The sequence below is a fragment of the Phoca vitulina genome, unplaced genomic scaffold, assembly GCF_004348235.1.
Source record: "Phoca vitulina isolate PV1807 unplaced genomic scaffold, GSC_HSeal_1.0 scaffold104, whole genome shotgun sequence".
Lineage (NCBI taxonomy): Eukaryota > Metazoa > Chordata > Mammalia > Carnivora > Phocidae > Phoca > Phoca vitulina.
The window spans coordinates 564,726-578,094 of NW_022589807.1; the positions used below are offsets into that span (position 1 = coordinate 564,726).

The 13,369-nt window shown below is 48.0% G+C and overlaps 2 protein-coding genes across 6 annotated transcripts in view; one reads left to right on the forward strand and one right to left on the reverse strand.

Annotated features, from left to right (window-relative positions):
• The window catches only part of CENPP (centromere protein P), a 241,093-nt gene that overhangs the window by 174,422 nt on the left and 53,302 nt on the right, over positions 1-13,369 (forward strand). The window lies entirely within an intron of this gene.
• The window catches only part of ECM2 (extracellular matrix protein 2), a 34,885-nt gene that overhangs the window by 6,665 nt on the left and 14,851 nt on the right, over positions 1-13,369 (reverse strand). For 2 of the 3 annotated variants that reach the window (XM_032397780.1, XM_032397781.1), the window contains exons 3-8: positions 12,341-12,529; positions 9,775-10,350; positions 7,721-7,836; positions 5,891-6,026; positions 2,907-3,064; positions 911-1,050 (exon numbers count right to left, since the gene is read on the reverse strand). In XM_032397780.1, the coding sequence (XP_032253671.1) occupies positions 911-1,050; positions 2,907-3,064; positions 5,891-6,026; positions 7,721-7,836; positions 9,775-10,350; positions 12,341-12,529 (1,315 nt within the window). The remainder of the gene's footprint in view (positions 1-910; positions 1,051-2,906; positions 3,065-5,890; positions 6,027-7,720; positions 7,837-9,774; positions 10,351-12,340; positions 12,530-13,369) is intronic. The other variant, XM_032397782.1, reaches the window with a different exon arrangement.

Below are 13,369 nucleotides of genomic sequence, written 5' to 3' on the forward strand. Positions count from 1 at the left end.
ATCTGTCCGCGAGGCTCACGCTCTTACCTGGGCACTGCACCACGGCTCCTGCTCCGCTATAAGGAGCGCAAGGTTCAGAAAGAACCACTCTCTCTAGGGTCAAATGTGAATCGGAAACGAAGTCCAGTGTCCTAGCTTTTGTCAAGCTGCCTCTCCCTGAAATCGCCCCTGGTTCCAGCAAGGATGTGGTGGTGGTGTGGAATCTGCATTCTTGCTCCACACCTGATCTGATGGCCTGCCACGCGGGGGCTTGTGGTGAAACGGAGCTCATGTTCGGAGCTTCCCCTGTGGCTTCTGAGTCGCCCTGCCACCACCACGTCCTGCTGGACCCGGCTGGCCCTCCACACCCTCTCCTGCCCCTGAAAGGTGCCTGTTCCCTCTGTTTCACCCAGATCCCTCGTGCCCTCGACACACAGCCCACCCTGCCCCTCCTGACAGGCAAGACCCCCTTCCCTGCGTCCTTGCCAGGAGGATGGACCCTGCTTCCAGCCTTCCCTGTCAGGCCAAGCACCATTTGGACTGTTTTCTAAGACTTGAGATAGAGAAGTGGTTTGGAGGAATGAAGACAGTGTGGCGTAGGACAAGGGAACCTGGTGGTCCCATGGCAGGGTGGGGCTGGGGGAGGCAGGGATGGTCTCCCTCCAACTTCATGGCCACCTGTGAGGTGGACAGACCTCAGGTCCCTCGCTGCCCTCGGGTACCTCACTGCTTGGGTTCGCGGCACGGTCACCCCAACACCAGTCACACCATACACGATATGAGCTCCAAGCAAGTAGCCAGGTTCTGGAGAGGGGGAGGCTCACGAAGGAGGGGTGCCATCGCTAAGCTCACTTCCCCACGTTCAGACCCTGTGCAGTAATGGCAGAAGGAAGAAACTGTCTAAGAAAGGCAAAGAGCAGCGTCTACTCACTCTTGATTTATCCAGGCTAGAGGAGCAATCCTGTTTTCCTCAATTTTATTATAACGTAGCACAATGACATTGATTTTTCTGGTGTGGTTGAAACAGATCTCAGTTATTTCTTCAATTTGGTTATTTTCTAGGTATAATTCCTATAATTAAGAGAAAAGACTGTTTTTCTTTGTGTTGGTTGGTACATATATTCAGCTACACAGAGATGAAAATGGTAGTGTGGACTGTTCTCATTAGTATTATCTGGAGAGTCTTCTGCTCTTCCAAGTGAATTCATTGTTGTAAGTTGTCTTATTCTATCTAATTAGTGAAATAAAATGTACCATCTTTCATGGTCATGGAATTAAATGAATTTTTTTAATCATAAAATGTAGCAAAATACAGCATACCATAATAATTGTATAAAGTTCTCTAATGTACAAAACTTACTCATGTAAATTATCTCATTTGGCTTCAAAACCCTAGAAAATTGTAGAAATGGTCATTCCTGTTCAGTAGTGGAGAAGCTCGGGCCTGGAGAGAGGATGCCCAGGAAACACACGTACCGCCCCCCACCCCCTCAATCTAGGGCAGACGACTTCCACCAGTCCGTGCTGCCTGTCAGGGTTTTAGACTTGCCTGATTATAATTAATTTAATTAAAATTAATTAAGAACCTTCATTTAACGTCAGGGTAAAGTTGCTAGAGCTATTGTTTTCAATAGCAAGCTGCCTTCAAGTTAATTCATTTGGCATTAGTGGGAATTTTTCACTCAAGAAGCTTGGAAATCAGAAGTAGACATTGGTGTATGTCTTCAATGTAACTTTCTATTCCTATTGTAGTAATTTTCCCTTTTCACTTAATTTTGGTATTTATTAGATATGATTTAAGCGATTTTTAGCTTTTTGCTTTTCATACATATTTATAGAGGTGAACCAAATCAGTGGTTCCCAGACTTGGTTGCATATTAAAATCACCTGAGAGCTTTTTCAAGTTACTGCGGTCAGAGCACACTCCTCCGTACGCTAGAGAGACTCTGTGTCTGTGAAGAGGGCCCTGGGAGGGGTTGGAGCACACACACCTACGTGGACACTGCCTCCCATGCCGGGGAGACGGGCCGTCTGGAGACATGTTGCTCCTCCATACTCCATACATACATTCAGCTTGTGTGTGTTTTACTATGTGCATGCATTATGTATTAAAATCTTAATTTAAAAAATTATAAATTACTGACCCTACCCTCCAAAGAACCTGGTTGAGGATGCCTGGGGTAGGGTATGGAGTCCGTATTTCTTTAGAATCCAAGAGATTCAGACGTAAAGCCCAGTATTGGAACCTCAATCTTTACAATTTGGACAAATTCTGAACTGATATGTTAATCTGCAAATAGGAGGATGAGGAAAGGAGGTGGTGTGTCTCTGCATCAGACCCAGGCTGCGGGCTCTGCTGGCCCAGCGGGCCCACAACTGTGGGAAGCTCCATCCTGCCTTCCTGCTGAGTAATCCTGCGTGCGGCAGAAACCGTTCGGAGCAGTCAGCCTGGGCACAGCTGGGTCTGCCAGACCTCTGCTCTCACGGCTGCAAGTCAGGCGTGCACTGGGCAGTGAGGGCCCCCAAAGTGTGTGAAATGTGTCCCTTGCTGCAGCGAGGAAGGCCACATACCTGGGCCCTGGGTCGGAAGGGCAGTGCTCAGCCCCGGTGGGGGCTGGGCAGAACTGGGAAGCGATTTTGCAAGTTGTAGTTTCTGTTGAAATTCTCAGCTCTTTTTCCCCGTTCTCTCCCCAAGAGCTGTCAGTAAGACCAATTTTCACTTTATCGAGGGTCTCTACTAGTAATTACAATTTTTACCCATAGTTTTGTATTGTTTGAAGAAACAACAGTGCTCAAAGTATAGCAGAGTATATAGCACCAAAATGGACTTTAACATACATCACAGTAATCTTTTAGAATAATGCTGTTTGTCTTATTGAAGTGTACTGTACTACAAATGTAAAACATTGTTAGAAAGATACAGGTACCTCAACAGAAGCAGGAAGACCCTGTGGTATAATTCTGAATTTATTTCTTCCCAGACGCAGATAGGATAGGTTCTTCAAAGATTTGAAAGCCAAGGGATTCACATTGGTTTCACTGAGCTTGTTTCCTTCCAGTTCTAAGGTGACTAGTTGATTCAGGTCTATAAAAAGTAAAATATAATTTTCAGAATATTAGGAAGACCAAAGAACCATGCAGTTTCTGTATCTTTCAAAATGTCATGTGAAATGTTCAGTTATTTGGAGGGTGAATGTCCCTGCTTTCCTGGTATCCCCCATGCAGAGCCTTCTCTCAAGTGCTCTGCACACCCCAGATGCTGAGCTCAGTCAGGACTGCTGGACGCGCGATCCAGGGGAGGGGCGGGCCTGCCGAGAAGTCCCTGTGCTGTAGGATGTCTAAGGAACAGAAGCTGAGTGGGGCCGCCCTGCAGGGGTAGCGGCGGCCGAGCGGGGACTCAGGATGCAGATGGGCCAGCAGTAGAAGGTTGTGGAGGTCACTTAAAGCCTTTGCAAAGATGTGGATGTGCATATGACACGGCAGCATCACTGGGGTGCGGGGGAGCGTGGGAGCACTCTGCTTGGCAAATGTCAGTCTCTGGACGAGGGAGTTACAGCAGTGAATTCCCATCACACTTGTTCACTTCCTGGCAGATAGTGCAGCCAAATGGATGTTTGGAAAGGAGAATGATCAAGGAAGGATTCTCCACGCACTCAGACTGAGCTACCAAGAAAGGCCCTTATACAAACAAGTTTTCCCTGCATTGTTTCTGCTGGCCTTAGGAGTGGTATGATCCAGATCACTTGGAATCCTACAGGAGAATGGACAGCTCAGCAGTGATGATACCCAGAAGCATCTGAGTCCGACATTTAGGGTATAACTCTGGAGTTTGTTCAGTGGCCAAGATTTCTAGAGTAGGAATGTTTTCATCTTCAACTCAAGTCATGGGCATTGCACTGAACGCTCTGCACGGCTCTGTTCCTACTCTTAGGCGCATTAGAGAAACAAGGCATTGTCCAAGCGTGAGCAAGGGACAGGACCATCAGGGGTGCAGATCCCAGGTGCTGAGGACCACAGGAGTGGTGTGGACATGGGGTGGAGCTGGGCTCCCAAGGACAGGAAGACCTAGGTGGACATGGGAGGCTGAGGCAGCCAGGTGAACATGGGCAAGTAAGCACCCATGTGGCTGTGCTCAGCGGTAGGAGGGAGGCCCGCCTTGGGTGGACCGTCTGCTAAGGGGGGTGCAGGCCTTTCGTGCACCAGACAGTAAGGTCTGGCTCTCCTCTTCAGGCAGTGAGGAGCCCTGGGCAGGGACAGAGCGATAAAACACCGACCTGGCAGTTGTTTCAGCATTAGCTGAAGGGCTGAGAGGAAGTAGGGAGCCCAGGCAATAAACTGAGAAGTGGTTACATTTTCTCATATTTTCTTTGATTTCCAAAACCAAAGATACTGAGAATCCAGCATACTTATCTGGTACATAGTTGAGGTTTTGGAATGTAATGGAAGTTTTTCTGTGGAAAACAGATAATAAAAGTAGACGAATGGTCGGTGTGTGACCCCACGAGAGAGACACGGCACACAGTGTTTACAGATACCCTCTGGTTTATATATACATTGTCTGTGTAGGAAACATAGAATGTGTGCTCCCATATGTGACAGGAGACAGGATGGAGCTAGAGAAGCTTGCTGTAGGTTAGACGCAGCAGAACGAGGGTGTATACGCAGGAAGCCGGTAGGAAGTCCTCCCCGTGGTGGGGCGGGCAACAACATGGCAGATCATGGACATGGGAGAGCACGGTCCCTAAGTGTGCAGAGTGGGGCCAGCCGCAAGCCCTCCCTGCAGCATCGGGATCCTCCTGTTCCTGCACACCTTTGTGCACTGTTTCTCTTCCTGGATCGCCCCCCCTTCTCTGGAACTGTCTGTCATGTGAAGGGTCACATGTGAAGACCTGCCACAGAAGCACATGGGAGAGCAGCAGGCCCCTGATGGCCAAGCCAGGGGCTTTGGTGCAAAAAGAGCAGCGTCCCAGCAGTGGCAGCGGCTGCGCGCGGGTGCACCCAGCCTGCTGCCGGCCGCTGGACAGCGCAGCCTGGGCTCAGCACAGAGTGTCGTGGCTCCCTGGGCACGGTGGCCTGAGCTGCTCCTCATGGCCGAGGCCTCCACAGTGCTCGGACGGTGGGGACTGGGGGGGGGGGGGAGCGTGTGTGCGCACACCTTCCAAGTAGGGACGTCTGCTCTGTAACGTGTCGTCTTGAGAGCGTGGCCAGAGAGGCGACCTCACGTGTGGTTCACACGCAGCCTGTTCCTTCGGCCCTGCTTCACCTGGCAGTTAAAAATTGTACTTTCTAATGTCTTTTCCACATGACAGAGCCCATCACCATTTGTGTTTATTGGATGTTTTTCATGTGTACCCTGCAGTCCATCTGGAAATAGAATATTTCCATAACTCTGTGATTTTCAGACTTGGCAATTCTTGGTATTATTGTGTTTTTTCCCATCACCAGAGGTGTTTTGTTCCTATGAAGTGTTTTGGGAGTGAAAAGAAACAATGAAATGGTTTTATTCCTTTTTAGCCTTGGGTTATCAACATTATCCTAAAAATATTTCAAGTCAAATAGGTAGAAAGTGTTGGACACCGTACCTCAGGTGCTGCTAGACTTGTGGGAAGGTGGAAGGAGACACTAGCTGTCTCTGGAGGAAGCATGTAATCCCACCACGACCCTGGCTGGCGCTTGGGAAAAGCTAACATAGTGCTGCGTCTTTTGTGCCGAGTTCACAGTATGACAACTTCAGTTGTTCTGTTCCGTCCAGAGTCAACCACAAAAGGAGAAAATAAACGTCATGAACTTAAATGGTAAAGTGGCCTAAAGAACTCGCCAGCTGTCCGCACGGCCGCAGCGCCTGGGAAGTTCCCACACGACCACAGACAAAAGGCTGGAATAGGACACATACGAACTGAAAGTTAAATACCTGATAAGCTTTCTTCACTGATAGCCTGCAGACTGTTCTCGTTGATTTTAAGTTCTTCTAATGCAGATGGTAATTCTGAAGGAATCTCTGCCAAATTGTTTCCATCCATATTCAGGCGCATTAACTTCTTCAGAAGCTTGAAAAGCAAATCTCAAGATTACCTCTTCACATGGTCACAGATGCGGTCGCGCATCTCCTTCAGGGGTCAGAGTGCAGTCGCGACTTAGCCTTACAAACCTGCATGCTCCGCCTTAGGCCCATGGGAAGCTGCGTGTTCTCCTGCCGCCACCACCCCCCCCCATTTCCATACTGCGGCTTTAGTGAGTAGGAGAAAACTGTCACCGCTGGACCGCTCATATTTTGCTAGATCTTCGGTTTCCACCTTCTCAGCAATAGACACTAAGTTAGTTAGATGGTGCAGTAATCTGAATCTGTCACGGATGCTGGCAGTGAAATCAGCAGTTTGAGTCCTTACTGTGGACTTGTACAGCTCAGTTTTGTAGTTACACTAGTAGAAACAGTCCTAAAAGAGCACTGATTACTGCGGAACTGCTTCAGGATGGCCTGCTACAAATACCACCAGCTGTTCCTTTGTAGCACTGACACAGTCTGACTGTTCGGAGGGTGCGCCCATGCTTGCAGCTGTGTGCTCGTGGGCCTAGCCTGCCCCACCGGAGCGGAGCGCCGCACGGATGGTTCACCTCAGGGCGCTCGGTCAGACCTGAGCAGTTTGGGAATGGGACAGAGGACCCCAAAACAAGAAAAGGAGACACTCTCCCGTGTGTCTTTCTTTCTGATAAAACAGTGAGTCCCAGCTGTCGTATGACAAGGACATGTCTGTGACTTGAACGGGGACACGAGCCCAGGGATTTGTACGAAGGGTCTTAAAGGGGATAAAGTTTGGCCTAGTGGGATGTAGTAGGTTTCACTGGGATTCTTTTTTTTTTTTTTTTTAAGATTTTCTTTATTTCTTCGATGGAGAGAGAGACAGCGAGAGAGGGAACACAAGCAGGGGGAGTGGGAGAGGGAGAAGCAGGCTTCCCGCAGAGCAGGGAGCCCGATGCGGGGCTCGATCCCAGAACCCTGGGATCATGACCTGAGCCGAAGGCAGACGCTTAATGACTGAGCCACCCAGGGGCCCCTGTTTCACTGGGCTTCCTAAAAGGCACATGAGTGTATGTATTTGTTTACATACGCAGACCCTTCCTTTCTTGCTTCTACCTTTGCTTCTCTGAAACTCCTTGATTGTCTTCTTTTCTGCTTTTTAGAAAATATTTTAGTCACACCCAAGTCTTGCAGAGGCTTGTTCTATGCTGTTTGCTGTCTCTCTCTCCCTTGTCTTTCTCCCCACCATTCCCTGTGCTAACTTTCATCTGAGCCTGCTTGTGTTTCCAGAACTCCCACCTGATCACATGTTCATCAGGTCTTGCCCTCGGCACAAAATAACGAATCTCTTTCTGGCCTGAAAATGTTAATGGAGTTTCCAGATAAGCTGTCCTTTATTCCTGGAAATACCTCATGTACTAAGAGACCATATTTCCACATATTTTCAGCTGCTTGGGGAGAAACTGCTCCATAAGTTGAAAACATTAGTTTTGTCATTTTGCTGTTGTGGGTGCTCTAAGGGTAAAGCCTCGAAAAACCAGCTAGAATCATGTAAAACAACAGACTGGAATCAAGGTAAGACTTGAAGAGTTTAGGAACGCCAGAGAGGAAACTTTCTTGACTTAGGAGGAAGCTACAGTGAAAGCATGTCCCTTTCGCTCCCTGCCCTGCAACTAGCACAGAACTGTGCAAGGGGACGGTTCCTCACCTGCAGTGTGTGTTTACCTTGAATGCCTTTGCACCTACGCCTGCGGAGGTGATGTTGTTTTTGCTCAGATCGAGCCTTTCCAAATTTGGCAGTCCGTTGAATGCTCCATCAGGAATGCTGGTGATGGAATTGCCTGGAAAACACGACAGTTGTGGTTTAGGCCCCTGTGCACACACAGGCACATATGTGTGTTCATGAACATCCGTAGATAGCAAGGGAGCTCTACCCGGAGGAGAAAGCAATACTCATAACTAGGACAGCATCTGTATCAGCAAATGCAAGTGCAGAGAACACCAGCCTGGGGCCAGATCCTCCACTCAAAGGACTTGCTGTGCTTGCGGCCGTCCTGTTTTAGGTGAAGCTGCTGTGAAAACAGCTAGAATGTGGTTCGCTAGACAATTCTGTTAGCATTATGCATTTTATAACAGAGATGTATCTGGAAGCTTACATAGAAACTGATCTTCCCATTGACAAGTCCTAGATCCTGGGTCAGAAATCCTGTCCTATCACTTACCTTTCTGAAATTCCCTTCTCTAAATCAGCTCAGGCGGCCTCCAGATCTGATGTACAGATTGAATCCACACAATTATAAGTTCCTACATGCTTTAAATTTATGGGATCTTGTTTTCACATTTGCTTAAGTGCAGTAGTTGATGATTTTGAACCCAGAACGTAAGCTCACCAGAAATAGTGAGTACTATAGAAACCATGTGGTGACCTTCTCAAAACCACAATAGTGTGACTGAGCATGGCATTCATTGTTCGTGGGTTTTCTTATGGCAGAGCACAGCTGACACACCGACTGTGGTGGAGGGGACATGGTTGGGGTGTGAACTGCTGGGCATAAGAGACTTACCTAAGGGGTCATCTGAGCGTGGTGTCCTAGCACAGACTGGCCGTCCTGAACCAAGGCATCAGACTTGGTCTATCAAGTATTTATAAGGTCATTTACTTATTATTTCTCTGGTAGTTTATGTCTGTGATTGCCCGTGAGACATGTCTGAAACCCCATTCAGATTCTCTCACCCCTGTGTCTTCAGGGCCTCCCGGGGTGTGGGTCTTGTCTCCCAGATGGACGCACACCCAGGGTCCCCCACCAGCCAGCCTCACACAGACACCTGGTCCTGCCATTCCTCTGCTCAGAACCTCCCAGCGGTTCTGAGGACTGGAGGAGGACTGGACCATTCCATGCTCACCAGAATGGCTAAAAGGAGGGAAAGACAAGTGACAGGATACAGAGCAGCGTCTAGCAGAAAAGCCACAGCCACCTTTGGGAACCTAGATGCACATTTACTCTGTCACTCAGCATTCCCACTCCTGGGTGTGCACCTTAATGAACAGAAAACTAGGTCCACACAAACCTGTGTGTGGATATTTATAGAACTGCATGTATAGTTGCCCCAAACTGGAAGCGACCCATCAGCTCAGCAGAGACAGGGCTGGTAGAAGGAGGGGCGCGAGGGAACATGGGGAGGTGACAGAAACGTTCTGTGTCCTGATTGTGGGGGTGGTTATGCAACTGTACACATCTGTCAAAGCTCAGAACATGCTAAAAATAAGTTTTACTGCATGTCAATTATACCTCAGTAAAGCTGACTTTAGGGAAAAAGTCAATGGGAAATCATGATTCGGTTTGGAGAAATTTGCTTTATACTTAACCATTCTATTTCTTCTACAAAGCTTATGTATATGATTGTAGATTGTGAAGTTAGTCTGTTTGGGATCAATTTATATTACGAAATTAAAATATGACATTCAGGGGCGCCTGGGTGGCTCAGTCAGTTAAGCGGCTGCCTTTGGCTCAGGTCATGATCCCGGGGTCCTGGGATCAAGCCCCGCATCAAGCTCCTTGCTCAGCAGAGAGCCTGCTTCTCCCTCTCCCTCTGCCTGCCTGCCGCTCCCCCTGCTTGTGCTCTCTTACTCTCTCTCTGTGTCAAATAAATAAAAATAAATAAAAAAATTTTTTTTTTAAAAAGAGCTTTTTAAAAAAGACAAAGATATGACATTCACAGGGCAAGGAGAGTTACTTACTTGTAAAGCACAGAACAGAACAGACGTCCATATCTCTTACCAACGAGCTCCAGGCTTGTTATCTCTGGTGCTGTTAGCGGTGGCATCTGTGTGAGGCCGGCGCTGATGCAGCTGATGGTCCTGTAGGACAGGGAGCACCCGCTGGGCAGAGGTGGCATGCCTCTGGGAGGAGGGAGGACCAGGGGTCTGGAGGGTACCCTGAACACGTCTCCTCTGAGGGTGCTGTCATGCTCCTCATCCTCATCCTCGTCCCCCTCCTCGTCGTCCTCGTCCTCCTCTGCCTCCTCCCTTGCTGGATGTCCTTGTTGATGGGCCCGCCTCCCCTCTGCTCGGGGTCTCTCCTCTGCCTCTTCTCTGCTCCACCCCTCACTGAGAGGTCTCCCCTGCTCTCCAGGTCCAAGGGTCTCTTTCTTTTGCTCCTTATCTTTATCTTTACTTTCTTCTTCATCCTCCTCAAATTGAAGTTCCTCTTTTTGCAACACTTGGTCCATTTCCACCCGACGAGGTGGCAGTTGCTTGCGAGGTACATTGGTAGGTTCTCTTTGTTCTGAAGAATCACCAGAAAATTCACTTCTATCACTTAATGCTGTACCACTGAGCAGCGGACGGGAGGTTGCTGGCCGCACGGGGAGGACACGGCAGGGGCGAGGTGTAACGTTATTAAAAGGAAAAATCATAGCGAAAGTGAGGTTAGTAAATATTTATTCCCTCCAGGTATTTGAGTGCAATTTAAATGTGAAATGCATTTTGGAATTTTTGCTTGAATGGTTTTAAAAGTAATTTTATTTCTATTTTATAAGATTTGTTTTAAGCGATTTTTGTTTTTTCCTGTGGCCTTAATATTTGTTTTTACTAAAATATCTTGCTACCCGGTAATAAAGAGGAAATAATATTGCCACATGATGCAAAATGGTAAGCAGTCCTATGTGAGGTTACGATATGATGAGGTGTGACCTTTATAATAGATACTGTTCAGTTAATCAGGGTTATTGATAATGTAAAAATCTGTACCATCAAACAAAAAAATGAAACATGTATTTTACTTGCTTGTGGTAGTGAAACTGGCTTTTGTTTGTAGATTTATTATTATTTTTGTCTGATTTTCTTTCAGCCCCATAGGCCCAAAAGCATCTTCTGAAATTCAGGATTATAGAAAGTTCGCCTCTTTCTCCCTCCCAGACTGTCTACTTAAATTTTTACTACTTGACACTTATGGGAGGCCTCCTGGATTCCGATGATGCTGTTTTAAGTCAAAGGCATGCATGTCAGTACTTTTCACCGTCCCACGATGATGGGAGCAGAATGGCCAGTGGCAGGCGTTCACCTGCGTGTGTAATGAGCAGAAAGTGGGGAGGGCCCGACAGTGACCGGAGCTCTGGGAGGAGTGAGCACTAGTGCTGGCAGATTTCCCGCGTCGTTGCCATGCTTTTATTTAATACTATACCTAAATCACCCAGAAAATGTAACTATTTGAAGGAATTACTTGAGATTTCAATCCAGTATATTTTATAAAGTCAGTGAGTTATTTTTTCACATCCCTGGCAGAATGTGCAAAAGGAAAATAGGAAAAAATTAGGGAAGGGAAGCTAAAGCTATCATATTGAAACATTTAAAATCCTTCCTGTATATCCAAGTTTATTTTTCCAAAATAACCACAGCATTTCAAGATTGTTCCAAGTCCTTTGAAAAATGTCTGATCATTTCTGAATCTTGCCTGTGTATTTGCTAACATTTTTTAAAGGCATAATACCTTAGTAAAATAATTGGTAGTGTAAACCAAAATGCAATTCCTAACTATTCTAAAGTTCTTCCTGGTAGGAGGCCGTTGTGTTGACACCTACCCTGAGAGTATCCTGTGTGCGTGGAAAACAATCTGCCTTGATTATAGACAAGAGAAACTGTCTCTGTTCCTTCCCATCAAATCATTTACCACATGTGTATCTATTTCAGAAGGCGCTGGCTAGGCCTCCCTCTTGAGAGTCGGTTGTCCCTCAGGTATGAGCCCCAAGAAAGCAGGGACGGTGAACATTCAGCAGGCCCCGTGGCATGACCTTCTGCAGGAAGCAGTGCCCCCAAGAGACAGGCACTGCTCCAGGACCACGATCCTGCATTTCCCCAGATTTCCCGAGCGGTAATGAGTGCAGGTAGGCTGGGGCCTCGGGCTTTCTTCTGTCTAGGTGCAGACCCCTCTCCCTTTGTTCATCAGGAGTTCCTTGTCTTTGTTCGTGGTCTTAACTGTGCCCACACTGAGCTGAATTAAGGGAGCCACTCCAAGTAAGGAACTAAGCAGAGGACACTTCCCTCACAGGACACTTGGGGACTATTGGCTCTGTAGATTCTGCCGCTGCTTCTCCAAAGCAAGCGTCGGTGGGCAGTGTGGTCTGGTCAAGTTTACTGGTTCTGACAGAGCTGGAACTATGAAGCCAAGATCTTCTTTTCTGCCTCCCACCATCCATTTTCCCAAATAACTTCTCTGTTTATCATCACTGTGCCAATCTTAATGACTAGTTTACCATAATTTAAAACTTCAGGTAGTAACAAAATAAAAACAATGGAAGTTGAAGACTCAGTCACACGTGATACTGTGTTTTGGTAAATACTTATACCAGCATCAGAGCAGACTGGGCAGCACTCTCCTTCAGGTGTAACTGTTTGGGGGCACGTCGGAGGGTGGCACTTAGTTTCGTCACAAAGCACTCTTCCGTTCGAGCAGAGGCAGGTGGTGCACGGCTCAGGAGACCACACCGCTTGGTTGTACATGGTCATCCCATTAACCAGACAGTGTCCTTTCCTTCCTGGAAGAGAAGCCAGAGCTGGTAAACTCCCTGTGTGGTCACCAGCACCCGTGCATGACGGTGAGCAGTGTGAAGTCGGACTGCCAGCATCACACGAGAGTGGCGTAAACAGTGGGGTAAATAGACCCCAGAGAAGGGACCCCAGAGCAGCTTCCGCGTGCTCTGCTCTCAGCCTCTGAGACTGAGCTCCTCCTGGTGACTGACTCTGAGCTGCGCCTCCATACTGTATCTGCCGGGGTGACTAAGTTATGCGGCGGCAGCAACCCACCCCCAAGTCTCAGGGATTTCTTCTCTGTGCCATGTGTCCGACATGGGCACACAGGGGCTGTGCTCCCGATGGGCCCAGAGACAATCAGCAGGCTTCTGCATCTCCAAGCAGGCTGCCCTGATGGCCAAAGCAGAGGAACGGGAGGTTGGGAATCCCACACGAGCCCTAAAAGTGTGTCATTACATTGAGCAAAGCAGATGATACAGCCATACCTAAATTCTGAAGAGAAAACAGCAGTGTGGTTCCATTGGGTGCCAGAGGGCAGAGAGCAGGAAGGGCACCGATGGTGAGCCCACGTCTCACCCTTCCCAGCGTGCAGACGGGGAAGGCAGAGCCAGACGTTGCAACTGACCCTTTCTTTAGAGTTACTGTGTTACTGAGCACTAGCTCACAGGCCATCAGTGCCATCCTTGTGAAGTGTTTTCGAAGTATCTCCATTTCCCTACGTACAGAGTCCTAGACGTGTGGGTGAGTGTGTCCACCAAGGTGGCCATCACAAAGACTACTTGGATTGGAATGTTAGAGGACATGCTATCCTTCCGACCTAGTGTCATTTGTGATGCCTGTCCTTT